The 21,068-nt window shown below is 37.3% G+C and overlaps 1 protein-coding gene across 1 annotated transcript in view; it reads right to left on the bottom strand.

Moving 5' to 3' along the window:
* Nucleotides 1-21,068, bottom strand: part of CDS1 (CDP-diacylglycerol synthase 1) — a 73,741-nt gene that overhangs the window by 14,665 nt on the left and 38,008 nt on the right. The window contains exons 4-8 of the mRNA XM_009206810.4: nucleotides 16,230-16,327; nucleotides 14,389-14,528; nucleotides 4,985-5,043; nucleotides 2,908-2,990; nucleotides 1,481-1,568 (exon numbers count right to left, since the gene is read on the bottom strand). Of these exons, the coding sequence (XP_009205074.1) occupies nucleotides 1,481-1,568; nucleotides 2,908-2,990; nucleotides 4,985-5,043; nucleotides 14,389-14,528; nucleotides 16,230-16,327 (468 nt within the window). The remainder of the gene's footprint in view (nucleotides 1-1,480; nucleotides 1,569-2,907; nucleotides 2,991-4,984; nucleotides 5,044-14,388; nucleotides 14,529-16,229; nucleotides 16,328-21,068) is intronic.

Below are 21,068 nucleotides of genomic sequence, written 5' to 3'. Positions count from 1 at the left end.
ATAATAATATCAAAACAGCCAAGTAATAATATGTCTGTCAGAACATTATTAAAAACTTTGACCAATAATGTGAATTGTGTGAATCTTATCTGAAACTCCAACATGAAACGCTCTTTTAGGCCAGGTATGGTGGCTCATGCCTGTAATCCCAGCACTTTGGGAGGTCAAGGTGGGCAGATCACTCGAGGTCAGGAGTTCTAGACCAACCTGGCCAACACGGTGAAACCCTGTCTCTGCTAAAAATACTAAAATTAGCCAGGCATAGTGGCAGACGCCTGTAATCCCAGATATTTGAGAGGCTGAGGCAGGAGAATCACTTGAAGCCAGGAGGTGGAGGTTGCAGTGAACCCAGATTGCACCACTGCACTCCAGCCTGGGTGACAGGGCAAGACTCTGTCTCCAAAAACAAATAAAAACAAAAAAAAAAAATAAATAAGAGCTCTTTTAGAAGAAATCAGTTCTAGAAAATGATTTGATTTCCATGAAGAATTAGTTTATTTCTTCTCCCGAATGAGAACTATATAATTTAGTTCATTTCCTTCTTTACCTCCATTGCCCATAAATAGAACCAATTCCATAGCAAAACAACATGGCCCACTCAGGTGTATTTTCCTTTCCCTTTCATTATTATTTGTATTTTATTAGTATTTTATTGTAGGGCCCCAAAATCTTTTGATATGAGTTTGGATATAAAAAGTCCTACAAATGGATATGAGGATGTGAAGGTGGTATTATATAATCTCTTTTAGAAAGTTTGGTAAAGAAGGGGACAGGTGAGGCTACAGGTTGAAGGGAGAGGAGAGTCAAGGAAAAGGCTTGTGTATAGGCCTGCTGGAAAGGAAGATAAAGAAGAACTGCACCAATGGCCGAGAAAAAGAAGCCACAGAGCCGAGGGGCGGTGGCTCAGGCCTTTCATCCCAGTACTTTGGGAGGCTGGAATGGGCAGACAGCTTGAGCCCAGGAGTTTGAGACAAGCCCGAACAACATGGCAAGACTCTACCTCTACAAAAAATACAAAAATTAGCCGGGTGTGGTGGCATGAACCTGAAGCCCCAGCTACCCGGGAGGCTGAGGTGGGGGGATTGCTAGAGCCTAGGAGGTGGAAGCTTCAGTGAACCATGATAACACCACTGTACTCCAGCCTGGGTGGCAAAGCAAGGCCCCATCTCCTGAAAAGAAAAGAAGCCACATGAAGAAAGAAAAGAAAGACAGAAAGGAGGGAAGGAGGGAAGGAAGGAAAGAAGGAAGGAAGGACAACTGATGGAGTCATGCCCTTACTGAGGAGCCAACAGAAGAACCGATGAAGAACCCAGAAGGAAGTACTGAGAAATACGGCTTGCTGCTTTTGTACCGTGCAGCTAAGGAAAATCAAAGCACCTCGGAAATAAAAGATGCACAACAGCACAAGTTGTTGGAAATGTCCTCCAGTGGCTAATCTTTAAGGTTATATAGTGGCTTGCTTATAAAATTTTTCCATTACCTTAATTAATGGAGTTCTCCCAAAAAAAAATCCAAAAAGGTAAGCAGTTATGTCATTGCAGATAACACTTGATATTGGAACAAGGAACCTGTTTTTTAAAAAAAAAAAAAAAAAAAAAGTCAGCAGGAAAAAGTTCACGTGAGTAAGTGGCAAATATTCGCACAGATTACGATTCATAATGAGGTATCAGAATAACCCTTTGGATTGCACTGCAGCCTAGCCAGAACATAACACTTGCCAAAACAGTAGAAATGAGAAATATCAACCAAATTTGCCCACTTACCAATTTAAACAGAGCAAAATCTAAAAATAAACTAACACGCTAGGAAAATACTGCTAAGGAAAATATTAAATTATTGATTTCTACAGTTATGGATGTTTTCATTTTAGCTTTATGAGGAACATGTTATAATAAAAAATAAAAGGCAGGCTGAAAGCTAATCTTAAGAAAACCAGCCTTTTAATATGAAAATGAGTCATTTCTTTAGACAGAGCATAGCCTGATAAATTTATATCGAGTTCTTAATACATATTCTCAATTATTTTTAATTATATCTTAGCTTATGATTTCAGTAAACCCTACTGAATGTGCAGAACCTACTTACTTCAGTAACTGCCCCATCAATGAAAAGTCTGCATAATACATTAAAGACAATCTTAAAATGATTCCAATTACTTACACACACACATATACACACAGAGACACACAGACATACAGACACACCCACACCCTTGGTAAAAAGGCATAAAGCTGTCAAGGGAATACAATTTATCTTGACAAACCCCATCAACTGTAAAAGATTTTAATTAATGAGTTTAAAATGAGTGTAGGAAAGATATGGTCACTTTTTCTAAATCTTAAGCTTTTTCTCCATTCCAACTAATTTTTAAGTAATAAGTTTTATGATTTTTACCTAACAAAAATGCATTCTGACTATGCAAGCCACTGCCATAGAGCCATTAACTTCTACAATCTGGAAACCCACTCCTACATAGGAGCAAAGGAAAAAACCTACCTACCTTTCACCTAGAAAAACATGCATTTCTTCACAGTAGTTACTAACAGGCAAAGTTTTATATTTTTTGGCATTCTATGTAAATAATATCTTAATAAATACTATATTTAAAGTGTATCTTTTGTGAAAAGTCACATTAGGATTTATTAACACCTGAAAATGTAATTAATTGTTTGGGTCTTTTATGGAAACTTCCTATATTTGGAACCTGAATAAGAATGGTATCCAGTTGTTAATGAAGCATTTTGTCTTTAGATGTCAAATAGTAAGCAAAACTCAGTAAGATAGTTTAATGGAATAGGAACAACAAACAGCATATTTTAGTAGAAATCTGCAAGACATTGTCCAATGTTAAAGAGCTATAAAAGTGCTAAGACATAATTATTAAGCAGCATAATTCTGTTGCCTTACCATATCATGCCTTCAAACAGATTTTGGATGACAAGGTGTGACTGAGTGACAGTTATCAATAAAGTGACATGAGTCCATGCGAACTGTTAATAGCCCAACAATACAAAAATTAGTGAACATAACTGATCAGTGCAGCTGAAGAAGCAACAGCGATTTTGAAACGCAAATTTCTACCATGACTTTTGGTCAAAATGCATACGTTAGAGTCATATAAAATAAACACCGTTAGTAAATTATGTTCCTTTTGTTGCCTACTGGAACCTTAAAATAATGAAAACATTTAACAAAGTAACCTTAATTTACATACAAATAGAATTCTAATAATAGATATAGTACTAAATTTTAAAACATATTAAACATAAACCATTATCTTGAATCATTAGATTTAAGTGATAATGAGAGATTTCTGTTGTTTTAGCATTTAAAGGGGAGCATTTTACTCTGGCTGCATTCTGCGGTTATTAAAAAATGCTAAAAATTCCTTTTCTTTCAGAGTTTATTATGGTAACTTTTTCCCATAAAGAGTTATTTCCAACTTTAAATTATTCAAACCAGCAGGGTTCAACTGCCCTTAAACTCTATCTTTCATACTTGAAGGGTGATCGCAACAGGTCTGTTCAATGACAGTATTCAATTTCAAATTTTTAAAGACCTTTGTGTTTTACCAATTCTAGCTAGCCTGAAAGATGGCCACTTTTAACACAATCAACAATATGGGTAGAATATAAACAAAAGAAGCCAAGGTTTCCATGTACTAGTCTTATAATTTTGATTGAAATTCATAAAATTACTTTTAAAAATTCTTAAAGAGTTTGATTTATTCTCCCCGGACCCCTGCCCTTGAGACAGGGTCTCACTCTGTCACCCAGGCTGGCTTGCAGTGGTGTGATCACAGCTCACTGCAGCCTTGACCTCTCAGGTTCAAGTGATCCTTCTGCCTCAGCCTCCCCAGTAGCTGGGACTACAGGTGGGTGCCACCATGCCCGTCTGATTTTCATACTTTTTGTAGAAATGGGGTTTTGCCATGTTGCCCAGACTGGTCTCAAACTCCTGGGCTCAAGGCATCTGCCTGCCTTGGCCTCCCAAAGTGTTGGGATCACAGGCATGAGCCATCGGTGCTTGGCCTTTTGATTTATTCTTAATAAACCTGTTTCCCATTTAAGCAACCATATTATAATGGTTGCTTTATTTTATTCGATTTTTATCTGCTTAAAAGATCCAATTCTCTTTTACCCTGATTGCTTAAAAATGCATAATTAATTTTTTTTCCAACAGATGCCATTTATATTTTCACTGGACATTCTATTACTTTTACTTGTCTTGTTTCTACATAAAATTCACTCAGAATTTTACTCTTCATGCTCAGATCCCCTGAAATAAGAACTATAAGAAACACAATTTCCCAGCAATTATGTTCAGCAGAATGTCTTAATGGAGAAAAGCTAAGCATAAAGAACAGAAAATATATTCCAAGTCCAAAATAAGCCTATTACATGAATTTACAGATCTGAATACTACATTGCATTGCACAGTCTTACTAGCTACAGTTTAAGAAAATAAGAAAAGTTCATATGTAAAGTGATACATTTCTTAAGACAGGCTTTGGTACATTGAACAAAATATCTTATGCCAGAAAGAATTACACAATTCTATGACTAACCATGACCACCAAGATCATACATGCTCTGCTGCTTTATGCTCACCCCAAGTGCAAGTAAACATAGTTACTTTCATAGAACAATATGACAGATGCTTCCCAGACTTCGTAACTGTCCAGGAGTAAGAAATTCTTCAAATTTCTACATATTTAAGGAACCCAAAAACTTTAATTTTATACCATTTGAAATTATTCAAAGAAAAAGTTCTCAGTAAACTTTGAAAACAGTTAAAATTTAAAAATCCTCACAAACTTCTCAACTTTAATAGTTTACATTTAATGATCATCTGAAATCCAAATATCCCTCACATTCATGCAAAACAACAGCTAGTAGATTAGACTGTATCTTCTCACTACAGAAAAAAAAAGTTAAGGGTTTTTATCACAGATAATGACTAAGGAATAATAGTTAATACACACCATATAAAACTGCAGACGATAATGTTTCTTCACCAAACTGAGTACAAACATGCAGAAACCTGTTCAAGAACAAAAAACACGTGCTCGTAGTACAATTTGGTACAAAGGGTTAAGATTCCCTGAGCCCAAATAAACCAATGTCCTATATCACAGCTACGCGTATTTTAGCCACTTACTCAGATGCCATCTCTCCTACTATCTTATATTAAGCATTTTAAGTAAGTTTTTTGAGGGAAACAATCTTGTACTCTCCAAAGTGCCTAATATATATTCCGTGGCACAAATTCAATAAACATCCTCTGCATTAATTTAATTAATTAATCCCTTGTTAATATGTGGGCATGGAAAACAGATTTTAAATTTAAATTAAATAGTATTTATTTGCTATAACAATGCATCAAGTATATGTACAGAATGTTTTCAATCTCTACATAATAGAAAAATGAATAATAACTATTATAGCAGCTGAAGTCTGTTGAATGCTTACTATTTCTAGGCTCTTATCTAAGCATTTAATCATTAATGATAATTAATCCTTTATTATCAATCCTTTCCAAATCCCTATAACATACTCATTATTAGCTCCATTTTACAGATGAGGAAAAATGCAAAAAAGGCTTTATTAATTTACTGAAGATCACAGGGCTAGAAAATAAACACTCAAATACTATTGACCCCTAAGAGTCCCATGGTTCCATAAACCAAAATCAGCAAAATTCAGGTTAAGAGCAATTTGCAATTTCTCAAAAGCACACAATAATTATAATAAAATGTAATACTCTTAATAATGTAAAGATTTACAAACAGTATTTGTATTTATGTTTACATTTTACAAATTTATTACAATGAAAATTTATTAAATTCTAACCAATTAAGTGAAATCTAATAATCACACACTAAAATAATGGGAGGCAATATGAATCACTTCTTGCCAAAAATACCAGTAAACTTCTAAAGATAGGTTTATTTTACAGAGGTGGATATCGAAAAATACATAAACCAAATTTAATTTCAGATAAACGGCTATGTATGCATTCTATTCTGCAACATCTCTTTTTTCTTTTTTGAGTCAAGGTATCGCTCTGTGGCCCAGCCTGGAGTGCAATGGCACAATCACAGCTCACTGCAGCCTTGAACTCCTGGCCTCAAGTGATCCTCCCACCTTGGCCTCCCAAAGTATCAAGATTACAAGTGTGAGCCACTGTACCTAGCCTCTGCAGTATCTTTAAAGAGTGAGTTCTCCAAGAGAGAAATTGAATTTTCAGTTGATCAATTCTACATAAAATAAATACTAGACTTTGTACATCCAAGTTATACTTACCGAGGCAATTCTACCAGTAGAGTAAACAAGGGTACTACTACTCTTACCAAGCAAAGAATCCAACAGCAGCTGCCTTTCACTACTTTCCATGATCAATTTGAAATGTCAAAGCAGAAAGGACCATGACAAAATGAAGAGAACGAATACTGAGCCCCATCTCACCTCCTATTTGTCATCTATGAGGTAATCCAACTAACTGGCCTGCACAAGCAATATGGACACATTTTCTGAGTGGAGGCACAAATGAAAGCCAATATGTCACTTTATTGAGAGAAAGAAGGAAAGAGGGAAAGAATGAGAGAGAGAGATACTAAAACATGAAATTAATGGCATCAAAATTGCCAATTGTATAAAAGATTCCTTTAAAAATTCCTGCTTTTGAGTTGTTCTTCTACAGCAGATAAACTTATCTTGAAGCTCAAGTAATGACTTCTATGCTGTTTTGTGCCACTGATCCATAGTTAAAGGTGAACGTGGACTGGACTCAGTTCAAAGGCCAATGGGTAAGGGCAAAGCAGAGACACAAGACAGGAACAGTGTTTTCTGTCCAAACAGACCCCTTGACTCTCCCAGCACAGTCTTGGGAACTTCCCAATATCATTAACTATAAATTATCTATTCACAAATACTACTCCAAAATATATGATTTTCTCTTTCTTGAAATTATAACACCATTCACCCTTACTTACATTTCTTCAAACACAATTACCGGTAGAATCATTTAACATTTTCCTAATGGACATTTTATCCAGGACAACCTTGGCAACTCACGTTTACCTGATCCAGTTTTGCCTATGTGATAGAATTGTCTGACTCCTAGATACAGTAAGGTAATATAGTTCTCTGACTTGGAGGAAGGGGGAGGTATACAGTGTTTTCCCAGCATAGCTAAGGCTAACTATAGTCATCTCTCATTATCCCTGGGTGATTGGCTGCAGGATCCCCAAAGGACAAAAATCCATGGATGCTCAAGTCTCTTCTATAAAATGCTATAGTATTTGCATCTAACCTACTTACATCCTCCTGTGCATCTTAAATCATTTCTACATTACTTATAATTCTTAATACAATGTAAATTCTATATAAATAGTTGTTAGACTGTATTTTTCAGGGAATGATGACAAGAAACAAGTCTATACATGTTCAGTAAAGACACAATTATCCATTGTGTTGCTTTTTTTTTTTCCAGAATATTTGCGATCCACAGTTGGTTGACTCCAGGGATGCAAAACCCATGGATATAGGAGGGCCAACTGTACTAATTTTTAAAGAAAAACATTGTAAAAAAGAAACATATGAACTTAATCTTTCTCATTCACAACTATATGGACATATTAACATTTTATGTTTCAATACTTAAAAATATATTTATATTTTAATAAATCTGTGGAAAGGATCACTTTTTGTACACTTGGATCCATAGTTTCATTTTTTTTCCCTGATTGTTAACAAAGAATGCTTGCATGACTATTTCTCTTTTTTTTTTTTTTTTTTTTTTTGGAGACAGAGTCTCACTCTGTCGCCCAGGCTGGAGTGCAGTGGCACAATCTAGGCTCACAGCAAGCTCCGCCTCCCAGGTTCATGCCATTCTCCTGCCTCAGTCTCCTGAGTAGCTGGGACTACAGGTGCCTGCCAGCAAGTCTGGCTAATTTTTTGTATTTTTAGTAGAGACAGAGTTTCACCGTGTTAGCCAGGATGGTCTCGATCTCCTGACCTTGTGATCCGCCTGCCTCGGCCTCCCAAAGTGCTGGGATTACAGGTGTGAGCCACTGCGCCCGGCCTGTATATTTCTAAATTAAAATCACAGAATGTGTTATAGTACTATAAATAAAAGTACTGAAAAGGCATCCTAATATATAGTTCTTTATATAGAAGTTATACTTATTATTTATCTACATAGTATTGTGCCTGGTGTTCTCAATACAAAGATACGTATATCTCGTTGCCCAGCAACAAAGAGTTCTCCAGCGATTAAGCAGAACCAGTTACCCAACAAACTAAAAGAGAGGTATATCCCAAAAGAACAAGAGGCGAGGCGTGGTGGCTCATGCCTGTAATCCCAGCACTTTGGGAGGCCGAGGCGGGTGGATCACGAGGTCAGGAGATCGAGGCCATCCTGGCTAACACTGTGAAACCCCGTCTCTACTAAAAAATACAAAACAAAATTAGCCGGGTGTGGTGGCGGGTGCCTGTAGTCCCGCCTACTGGGAAAGCTGAGGCAGGAGAATGGCGTGAACCCAGGAGGCAGAGCTTGCAGTGAGCCGAGATCGCGCCACTGCACTCCAGCCTGGGCGACACAGCGAGACTCCGTCTCAAAAAAAAAAAAAAAAAAACAAGAGAATGCAGGTGCAGTGTCCTATGCCTTTAATCCCAACACCCTGGGAGGCCAAGGAAGGAGGACGGCTTGAGGCCATGAGTTCAAGACCAGCCTGTGCAACACAGCAGGATCCTGTCTCTATGAAATAAAAGTAAAAATTACCTGGGCAGGACGGCACATACCTACAGTCCCAGCTACTTGGGAGGCTGAGGCTGGAGGATCACTTGAGCCCAGGAGTTTGAGACTGCAGTGAGCTATGATCAAGCTACTATACTCCATCCAGCCTGGACCACAGAGCAAGTCACCATCTCTTAAAAAATTTATTTAAAAAAGAAAAAGAGGATGAAGATTTTTAAGGGGGTCAGAAAAAGTAAAGGAAAAAACACAAGATACTGAAAAGCCCAACAGATGAGACAGAGGGAATTTCAGAAAAATAGATAAAAAATATTTATTAAGCACCTTTGATATGCCAGAAACAAGATGCAAAAATGAATAAGATAGGCACTGCCATTCAGGAGCTCTTACTCTTGTTGAAGACACCGAAAACAAATGAAAATAAAGTTGTTTTTTAAATTTACCATTGATGATTAGTCAAAATTTAGTAAACATATAGCCCTTAATTCAAAAAACAGACAGTAGGATGGGCCCAAGATTGAATACTAGAGCTTCCGACTCATCCTCCATTCTTTCACTTGGTTATATTCTTCATTATACTTGCCTAAACCATCAAAACTTTCTAGCATCAAATTAAATAAGCATTGTGTGCCTTTATTCTAGCATCAAATTAAAAAAGCATTGTGTGCCTTTATTCAGACACCAGGCTACAACTGAGTTGTTCTGAAAAAGTTTTAAACGAATATGCATTGTAGAGATTACCATACAAACCAATCATCATATTGGTTCAACATTTTAAAAAGTTTTCTATTAATCTGAATGGTTAGTCTAAGGTTTAGAACCAGGACTAGCATGTATATAGAGTTTAGTAGTCTTTAATTCAGAAATTTTAAGTAGTTTTGGAGACACAGTCTTTTGTGAATTATTTGTGACATTTTTCTAAAGATTTCATTAATATCCTCTGATATAAAAGATACTCAGGATGTTTGGGGAAAATATCTGAATTATGCATTAATATTGGCTATAACTTAGTTTTGTATGTCCATCAATTTTCTTGAACTGAAAGCGTTACATTCAAGTCATATTATCTCCCTAAGAATTTTAAAGAAATCAAAATAGCTATGCATGCACAAATACAAGCAAAAAATAATTTATTAAACATAATATGCACATCACTATAGTTGAATAAAGAAATGTAAGGTGATGATATTAAGGGTCAAATACCTTAAGTTTGTCGACATATCACTGCTAACCATGTAATTGCATGACATGAGGGGTCAGAATTGGAGATACCTATATTTTATTTAAATAAAATTCAATGTCAATGAAGTAGTTTGAACTGTCTCTGCTTTTTAAATCTGGTAAGACATACATTTTCTGAAGTCATTTGACCACTATAATAGAACTAAAATTTTCACAGGGCCCTTGGAATATTGTTTAACAAAAAGACTTCCAAAGATATCCACAGCATAATTTGAAAGAAAGGTACAAATATCTCAATGTTAGCACACTCTCTGTTTCCATAGTCCTGTTTCAAAGCTTAACTCCATTTGCTGGACTAAGCTCACAAATGTTGCTAAGCACTTCAAAAGTAGCCACTAAGGCCTCAAGACTCAGCAAACAAAACACTGATACTAAGAAAATATCATTAAGAAGCACTGTGTGTGGATGTGCATGTTCTCAGCCTTTTAATCCTTTATCCAACAAATACAGAGTCGGACCCTCAATGCCAGTCCTGCACTGCGCTCTGGGAATTAAACGAACAAGAGAGGTACACCATGGGTGCTTTTGGTCTAACCGAGCCATTTTTAGGCCACCCTTAAAATGATAATAGACATATAGTATTCAAGTATTCTATGTCTGTTTTATACTGGAAGTTACACCATTTAACTGAGTAGCTCCTAGCTTACTATGAGGCTGCATTTTTAAAGTATACCTATAGAGCGGGGCATGGTAATACACGCCTGTAATCCCAGCTACCCAGGAATCTGAGGCAGAAAGGTAAGTTGAGTCCAGGAATTCAAGACCAGCCTGGGAAAACAGTGACATCCTATCTCAAAATAACAAACAAAAAGTACATTTGTGTGACTATAATGATGTCAATATCCTGGTGTGATGTACTATAGTTTTGCAAAATACTATTATTGATGATAACCGAGCAAAGTGTAAAAAGATCTATTATTTCTTACAACTGCATGTGAACATGCAATTATCTCAACAAAGATGTGCATTTTAAGCCAATAACCTGTGATATATAAACAACTTTTCATAGACTGTCATAAAATAGCAGTTGGGTTCTACGATCAGCCTGTGGTATTTTTATTTTCTAACTTATTACTCATTTAGTATTAACTACACACTGGAAGAGTTTAGGTCCTTACTACATTTAGTAGCTTCCTATCTAGTCTGCCTGATAATGTCTCCCAACCTACTTCATTTAATTACAAATCTGGTTACATCATTTCTTAGCTTAAAATCCTCCAATGTTTTCCCAGATATAAAGTCCAAATCCTTCCTATGACATACAAATTTTCTCAAGATGTGGCTCCTGCCTACCTTCCATGCCTCCATGAACCCAAAACATGCAATCTTTTCTCATTCTCATGCCTGCACAGCTGTTCCTCTGCCTGGAATGGACTTTTCTACTATCTGATACCTGGCAACTGCCTGCTTGCTCTTTCCTTTTAATGAAACCTGTCATCTCTTCTCAAAGGCCCTCCATGGCCTTCCTTCCTCTTCTTCATGCTCCTGCCAGAACTTGTTCACATTTCAGCAATGAACTAGAAGACTCACATCTCACCAGCTTCAAGACTCTGGAAGGCACACAATCGCTTCATTTCCCTTTATATCCTCAACATCATTCACAGTACCTAGCATTTGAAAAACACTCAAATGTTTGCTCAAAGAATGACTTTAAAGACTTTCAGTAAGTTTCTGTGATTCTGAGTGTAAAATAAGAAATGGTAAAATATGTCTATGGTAGAAATAAGTATACTGTTAGAAAAATGAAGAAATACCAGGCCAGACGTGGTGGCTCATGACCATAACCCCAGCACTTTGGGAGACCAAGGCAGGAGGATCACTTGAGCCCAGGAGTTAGACACCAACCTGAGCAACATAGTGAAACTCCATCTCTACTAAAAACACAAAAATTAGCCAGGTGCAGTAACACATGCCTGTAGTCCTAGTTACTTGGGAGGCTGAGGCAGGAGAATCATCTGAACCCAGGAGGCGGAGGTTGCCATGAGCCAAGATAGTGCCACTGCACTCCAGCCTGGGCAACAGAGTGAGACTCTGTTTCAAAAAAAAAAAAAAAAAAAAGATGAAACACAGATTGTATTTTTATAGAAGTAGAGTCCAAAAGTCATACATGAAACAAAGAATTACTAAAAAGGGGCTGGCTGGGAGGCGATAATCAAAGACAAAATATATAAAGAAACAACAAAGAAAATGAATTACACTATTGGTCCACACTCAACTGAGATGTTATTCTCAAGCATAAATTATAGCAAAACAAAGGGGAAAACAGTAATCACCTTATATGCCGACATTCTACCTCTCAGCTATTGCTGTATATCAATATAGATGTAACTGCAGATATGGATACAATGATAGGTATAGATGTGCCAATATAAATCCATCTATAAGCTATTAATGTATGAAGTGAAAAATGGTACAGAAGAGATACTCTTACTTGTATAAGAAAAAGGGAAGGGGGATGTACTCATAAAAGCTGGAATACTCAGACAATTTCTGGAATAACAGTAGTAAGCCTCCAGATATTGTAAGTAAGGCCCTGAGGTGGAGAAAAGTTTCATCAAATACTCCTTTCTAGTCTAAATTTTTATCATGGGCATATATTTTCATTAAAAAACAAAAACAAATGAAAAAAAACACTAGTTTAGGCCTCTTGAAACACCTGGCTCCTGGCATGCTCCCCATTCAGAACCCAGGGTGCCTGTCCCATCCCAGCCACATGGAGGGGCCACAGGTCAGTGCCCAAGTCAGCAAGCGGCACGAACTGCAGTCATGAAAAGGAGCCATCTTTGATGTCCAGCACACTTAAGACATGAGCACCGGCCTCTGTCTCACGGCAACCACGTGAGAGGCCTGGGGTTAGAACTGCTCAGTTAAGCCTGCCAAGCCGCAGGACTGTGAGCAAAAATAACAAATTGTTCTAAGCCAAGGGAAAAACAAAACGAGTTAAGGCTTTTTGTTTTTAAATGACAGTTTGTATTCCATCCTGGTGTCCCTGCAAAATAACATTAAAAGAAATTAAGGGGAAGCCCCACGAGAACAGAGAAAACTGAAGAAATGTCAAGGAGAAAAGAAGACACATGTCTACAAAATTTGGAAGCTAGAAAACTGTTAGTAGACCTAAGAAATTACAAGTGCCTAAACATATTTTCTAGAGAAACTAAGGAGAAAAGGCCTGGTGGAAGGCAAGACTGAGGCCTAGGCTTCTGACTTGGATTATTAAGTAAAAGTCTAACAATAAGTGTGAGCCCTAGCCAAAGCAATCAGCTGTGAGAACAGACCAAAGGTATCTTTACAAATGCACAAACATAAGACATCTACCTTCTACACATCATTTCATAAGAAACTACAGCAGGCCATGCTTCAGCAAAGTGAGGGTGTTAACCAAGAGATGGAAGACCTGGGATGGAAGAAATGGGCTCAAATTATGAGCACAGCTCAGCAGTGGGCCCAAATGCAGCCAGCTCACACAGGAACCGGAATGCAGAGGTCTCTCGCATAGAAGTCTCCAGGAAAAAAGGCAATTGATATACTATCTGACTTGTGTAAACATCTGAAAGTACTACCAACAGACATGGGGCAAACCTGAAGGAAAAATTAAAGATCTCTACACTGAAATTAGCAAATATGGGAAAGAGAAGGTGAGGCAGTTACTCAGTTCGGGAAAAACAAAAAGTAGTAAAAGAAGGAAATGTAATCATAGATACTATTTGGTTCTATAGGAAGTGATATTTTAAGTACCTACTTAATGCAAACTGTGACTATAAAAAAACTGAGTATGAAGAACTGAGGTAGGTTATAACAGGAAGTCAATAGATAATGCCTAAAGTAAACTAAGAAATAGGCCTATTACTTAGAAAAAAGGAAAAAATCTCAAAGCGGTGTGGTGCAGGGTTGCTGTTTACATCGTAATTCTTTTGAAATTCAGTTTGAAAACTAATATGCATATATTAATGACATAAATGATTTATGTTTTAATTAACCACAATTGTTCTTTTTTTATTATTATTATTTTCAGATGGAGTCTCGCACTGTTGCCCAGGCTGCAGTGCAGCGTCATGATTCTTCATGTTGGTCAGGATGGTCTCAAACTCCCGACCTCGGGTGTTCCGCCCACCTCAGCCTTCCAAAGTACTGGCATTACAGGGCATTACAGGTGTGAACCACAGAGTCTGGCCTGGAGTGATTCTTAATAAGCACTTTTTAAACCCACTATAAGGGAGTAATTGCTATTTAAGAACATGATGAAAGAAATAGCTTTATACATGAGAAACAATGAAAAAGAGAGGCTGGAATAAAATGTAACCAAAAAATTACGAATTTAAATAACAGAAATAAAAATAAACATGGAAAATGTGTTAGCTACATATCAATACAGAATATTCCTTAACTTACCTGCCAGATAGAGGGCAAATGATATAAATCTGTGGTAGCGAATGAGGAACTGAAGTTGTTCTTCTCTTTGAACAAATGTAGCAAAATAATCAGCTACAGTCTCTCCATAGAAAAAGTAGTTGACACACAATAGAAAGTACCTATAATTTAAAAACAATTAGCTTTTCTATATTTGAAGCTTTCCTTCACCTCAAACTCAACAAAATTATTTTCTACATTCTGATGACACAAAGATCAAAACCAAGTTCAGAAGACCAATTCAAGATATATTTCACTAAAATGCTATTTTCCTGTTTTAAACTTAATTTCAAATTTATCGATTAGCAAAAATTTACCGAATATAAATCATACCTTTATTTAGCTGAAAATATAATGCCAGAGATAATTAGGAAACAATGTAGAAAATACTACATACACACAATCCTTCACCCTTGGGAGGTGGGAGCAGTGCGTGTGTGTGTATAAATTTAATACTTTGTGTGTAGTATAATGTGTGTGTGTGTGTATGATTTTAATACTTTGTATATATGTATAATGTGTGGGTGTATATATTGAGGTATTAAGTTCATAATGAAAATTAACTCCTAACTACTCATAGCTCTAATGCTTTTTAATAGTAGAAGTCCTAAGACAAATCCCCACCTGTCCTCAGGAAGATTAAGAAGGAAAGAAAGAAGAGGTAATTCAACCTGTCTCCCCACTGCCCTGCACGCACTGGCATCTCCTCTCTTCTAATGCTCCTAGTGGACTCTAAATGAGCCGGGATTCTTCCTCTGTAAGGCAATCAAGGCCTAACCTGGTCTACCAATCCAACTATTTACCCACTATCCGCTAAACAATACCCTCTGCTCAGAAGGGCCAGGAATATCTCATCAGTGGTAGTATAAATACGTTTGTCCCATATCTAGAAACTGATGGGTGCTACATCCCCAACCAGAAAACTCTTCTTTATCCAAAACTTGTCTTCATTTCAAATACCAGTTTATCTTTTACCTCTTGTTTGACACCTTCTACAATCACCGGAGCCCATCCTTATTTATCTTCTCTTTTTTTTAATACTTAGAATCAATACTGCATGATTTTACATTTATTTATTCTCCAATTTCTTTATCTATCTAACATTTCCTATATACTTTGCCACTCATGAAGAAACCTGCTACAAGGAAAAATCAGCTCTCACCAAAATCAAGACACTTCTTTCTGACCATCCTAAACCCCATCTGCTATAATGAGACACTGACTCCCTGGTTGATATTAATCAAATATATTAAAAAGGATGGCTACTTGGGTTAAATATGAACTATAACCTTATCATGTTTCCTAGCCAAGGTTCTGATAGCAATGATTTATACATGAAAAGTTTTAAAAGATGTAAAATTTTGAATGTTAATATCATTTGGTGATTTGTCACTAACTTTACATGCATTTGTGTGTATACAATATGTTGTATATTATCACGTCAACTGAGGGGAAATGAAGGAAAATGAAGGAAAAGATTATATGCAAATATTTTGCTAAAATTATTATTGTAAAGGATACAAAAATGTTTCCAACACAATGTTTAGTTTTTTATTTTAAAAAAAGGACAAGAATGGTGTATATATTCAACACATATTAGATATCTCTACAAAGACTAAAATATGAGATCTGAAAGAAGTTGTATTGGAGTGGGAAAGACAAAGGTGATCTTCTTTTCAAAATTCAACTATATTATTTTTATTTATCTTTCTCTAAAATCAATCTAGAGGGTAAATTGAGTGGATACTGACTGATCAAAATGCTTCCTTTATAAACTTCAGAAATTAACTTTTCATATCTGAAATAGTTTCAAGCTTACTTACCAACTCAGTGTTCTAAACCATGGTAGATCATAGGAGTGATAGACTCTATAACCTATAGTGATAATTTCATGGAAGCATTTCACTTGGATGCCCAGAACCTGAAACCAAGAGAAAACATTAACATACATTTCTCAATGTTTACATTTGTGCTTAATCATTCAATAAAGCAGTTTGTCATATGTATTTGAAAAATCTTAATCTACCAATTTTTAATTATTCTCAATGTCAGTAAAAAAAAATGCAATATTCCCCGTCTCTAAAATCAAGTGATGCCTCAAAGGGGTGGACAAAATAATGTTTTACTCAAAAAGGCTTGGAAGATCCTTCCTGGGGTGGGGAATGGCACTGGAGTTTAAAGGTTGAGGGATATAATCTGGTTGGCCACAGTTGACTAGGATTTATCCCTCATTACTATTTCATTATTGAGACTGTCCTTCTCAAGATGGAGAATCTTTTTGTCCAATCTGTCCATTATGTTTCTTGAGATACCCTAAGAAAATCATACATGAAAGTTTGCTTGTAACCATGCATTGTTATACTTGCAAGTAATAAAGATACTGTCAGGACAAACAGTTAAAACACTTTCTACCCAGTCACCCTGGAATGGCCTTTTCATCCTCTCAGCTGTGTCAGCCCTCCCATAGCCAGCTACTCACTGGTCAATCGAAGCTGTGCTACCTTAGCAGAGTATAAGCAACCTTCCACATTTGAAGCCACTTTGGCCAGTCAACTGAGTTTATGCATTTCTGTTTACACAGTGTCCTGACTGCACACCTATTAAATGGGTTTACATTTATAAATCCCTTTTTGATGTACTATTTTGTAATCGTTCAAACTGCTGCATTCAGCAACCTGGATGAAGGTAATTTCTCAAGATGTAGCATCACACCCAGTGCTTGACCTGTCAATTTCAAGACTCAAAGAGCAAATGACAAGTCGAACACTTATTATCATGAATTAAGAGGTAAAAATCTTTGTGAATATGGCAGACTAGCTTTTTTGTCTAGAGAGCACTCTCCAGGGGCTTGTTTTTATGCTGTCCTTGAGCTAAGAATGGATTTTTATATTTTTTAAAGAGTTATTTTAAAATCAAAGATTATGTGACTGAAACATATGCAGCCCCTTAAAGCCTAAAATATTATTATCTGGTCCTTTAGCAGAAAAACTTACCAAACTCCATGGAATATATTTTGGGGTACCTTTAAAATTTCCACAGGTTAGTTTTTTAGAAAATCTGCCATTCAGAATTCTTAAGCTGTTCCCGATATGCAGTTACATGTCAATCCACATACTTTAAAACTAAATGTCTTTTCAGTCCATGATAAAAGAATGTGTATGGCTCCTCGGCTCGTTCGTTTTAAGCGTGTAAATGTGTTATAGAGACAGGAATCTAGGGTCCTCTTCAAATAACATTTAACCATGTCGTCAAGTCGTTTCTAAGAAAAATAAAGGCAGGGAGCAATAACGTGCATTAAGATAAAACAGTGAAAGCAAGTTGGATGGGATCCGAGAAGAACGCTGTTTATTTTATTTTATTTTATTATTATAAACAAAGTTCGGATACATGTAACGTGCGGGACATTTCGCAACATTGCCATGCTGGGTATTGCTGTTTCATCGGCTGGTCGCCCATCAACTCATGTTCATCGTTATAACTCCCAATGCGGTCTCCCTCTCCCGTCCTCCCTCCATGATAGGGGCTTTGGTGGCTGATATTCCCCTTCCAGTTCGAAGTGATCTCATTGTTCAGTTCCTGCCTTTCGAGTGGACTTATCACGGTGTTTAGTTTCTGTTCTTAGCGATGATTTGCCAGAATGATGGTTTCCCAGCTGCATCCATATTCTAAGGACTAAACTCATGCTTCCCTTAATGATAGGCTGGATATTATATGATGCCACATTTTTCTTAATCCAGTCTAATGCTGATGGGACATTTGGAGGTTGATTCAAGTCACTATTGTGAATAGTGCTACAATGAGCATGCGGTATTGCATGTGTCTTTATAAGCAGCATAGTTATAATCAACTGGGTATATACCCGGTATTGGGATGGCTGGGTCATATGGTGCTTTAGTTCTAGATCCTTGAAGACTGCTGTTTTGTGGTTGAACTAGTTTACAATCCACCAACGATTAGCCAAAAGTGTTTATATTTCTACATCTCTCAGCTTGTTGCCTCAGCGGATGGCCATTCTAACTGGTGTGAGATAGTCATCTCATTGGTGATTTGAGTTTTGCATACTCTGATGGCCGGTGATGATGGGCATTTTTCATGTGTCTGTTGGTATGAATGTCTTCTTTGGAATCTGTTCATATCCTTTGCCTACTTTGGTTGGTTGTTGCGTTTTTTCTTATAAAATTTGATTGAGTTCTTTGTAGGTTCTGGGTGTATTTGTCAGATAAGGTTTGGTAAAAGCGTTCTCCCATTCTGCCAGGCAGCTATTCATCTGTGAGTAGTTTCCTTTGTTCATGGAAGTTCTTTAGTTTTAATTAGATCCCATTTGTCAATTTTGAAACTTTATTTGCCGTTAGCTTTTAAGTGTTTTAGGCAAGTCCTTGCCCAGCCGCCAATACTGAATGAGGTACTTCCTAGGTTTTCTTCTGGGGGTTTTAAACCTAATTATTCAGATAACGTTTTAAGTTCCTGTCATCTTGGATTCGTTAATGGAGTAAGGGAAGGATGTTGGCTTTTCTGCTTACCATTTCACCCAGTACTCCACAACATTTTATTAAATAGGGGAATCCTTTCCCCATTTTCTCCGTTTCTCAGGGTTTTCAATCAGACGGCAGATGTGTGGTACGGTATTTCCGCGGACTTTGTTCTGTTCCATTGGTCATACCGGCTCTGCATTTTGGTACCAGTACGCCATGTTTTGAGAGTTGCTGTGGCAACAGCCGGTATGGTTGCCGGCATGATGCGCATCCCGGCGTTCCAGCGTTGGGCTTAGGATTGTCTTGGCAATCACGGGCTCTTGACACTGGTTCATATGAACACAAAGCAGTTTTCCAGATGCGGGCTCATTGGTGGCGACGATGGGATGGTGGATATAAAATTGCCAGGCGAACTGCGATGGTTGGCACCATATCCGCCAGGCGTGGGTATGTTTCATTCGGTGTTTGTGTCCTCTTTTTATTTCACTAAAGCAGTGGTTTATAGTTCTGCTCCTTGAAGGTCCTTCGAATCCCGTATAGTTGGATTCCCTGCTTGTTTGTTCACTCTTTGAAGCAATTGGTGGAGTTGGTTTCATAATTTGAACATATCCTGTTTTGTCTCTGCATTTACTAATTGTATAGAATGATTGTGATTTTTGCACATTGATTTTGTATCTGAGACTTACGGCTGGAGGACAGCCTTTATCGGACAGGAGATTTTGGGCTGAGACAATGGGGTTTCTGATATACAAATCATGTGCAAACAAAGGGACAATTTAGCTGGCCTAACTGAATACCCTTGATTTCTTTCTAATTGCCTGACAGAGGCCAACAATATGTTTGAATAAGGTGAGATAGACATCTGGTTTCAGGGTTTTCGGATTATTGCCCATTCCAGAACATGGGGTTTGTGTGAATAGTCATTGGCCAGGATACGTTCCATCAATGCCCATTGGAAGGACTGTTGGTTTTGTCAAAGGCCTTTTCTGCATCTATTGAGATAATCGCCATTGGTTCTTGTCTTTGGTTCTGTTTATATGCTGGATTATGTTTTATTGATTTGCGTATATTGAACCAACCTTGCATCAGGGATGAGAGCTCACTTGATGTGGTGGATAGCTTTTTGATCGTGCTGGATTGGTTTGCCCAGTATTTTAAATGGGGAGGATTTTTTGCATCCGATGTTCATCTTCAGGATATTCTGGTGCTAAAATTCTCTTTTTCTCGTTGTGTCTACTCTGCCGGGCTTTGGTATCAGGACTGTGTTAGCCTCATAAAATGAGTTAGGGGTTGCCTACAATGATTGGAATAGTTTCCAGACTGTTTTTGAACTCCTCCTTGTACTTCTGAGTAGAATTGACTTTACTCCCTGGACTTTGGTTGATATTAAAATTTATTGCCTCATTCAGAACCTGTATTCAGGTTCAGCATTCTTCCTGGTTTTGAATGTGAGATGTGTCAGGAAATTATCCATTTCTTCTGGATTTATTTGCGTAGAGGTGTTTATAGTATTCTCTGATGGTAGGTTTGGCTTTCTGTGGGGTTGGACGGTGATATCACCTTTATCATTTGTTTATTTGATTCTTCTCTCTTTCATTTCAGATGCTTGGTGTCAATTTTTGTTGATCTTTGGCTCCAACCCTGGATAGTAGATTTTTGGAGGGACGTGTCTCTATCCTTCAGTTCTGCTCTGATCTTGAATTGTTGTGCCTTCTACTAGCTGAGATGTGTTTGCTCTTTTGCTTCTCCGTTCTTTTAATTGTGATGTTAGAGTGTCGTGTTTAGATCTTCCATTTTCTCCTTGGGCATTTGGTGTGCCTATAGCTTTAAATGTGTCCCGGATTCTGGTATGTTGTATCTTTGTTCTCATTGGTTTCAGAACATCTTTATTTCTCGCCTTCATTCCGTTATGTGCCAGTGATCATTCAGGAGCAGGATATTCAAACTTCCATTGGTTGGAGGCAATTTGATTGAGTTTCTTGAATTACTGGTTCTAGTTTGATTGCTGTGGCCTGAGGACGGTTATAGTACCTCTTGTGGCACATTTGCTGAGGAGACGAATTTTGGAATAGATGACGTGGTGCGTGGAGTACTGGAGATTTGAGTTGGAGAGTTCTAGATGTCTGTGAGTCTGTGCTGCAGAGATGGAGTTCAATTCCTGGTTATCCTTATTGCTTTCTGTCTCGTTAT

Source organism: Papio anubis, chromosome 3 (genome assembly GCF_008728515.1).
Source record: "Papio anubis isolate 15944 chromosome 3, Panubis1.0, whole genome shotgun sequence".
Classification (NCBI taxonomy): Eukaryota; Metazoa; Chordata; class Mammalia; order Primates; family Cercopithecidae; genus Papio; species Papio anubis.
The sequence above is the reverse complement of the archived record's forward strand: the minus strand, read 5'-3'. Positions and strand labels throughout refer to the sequence as shown.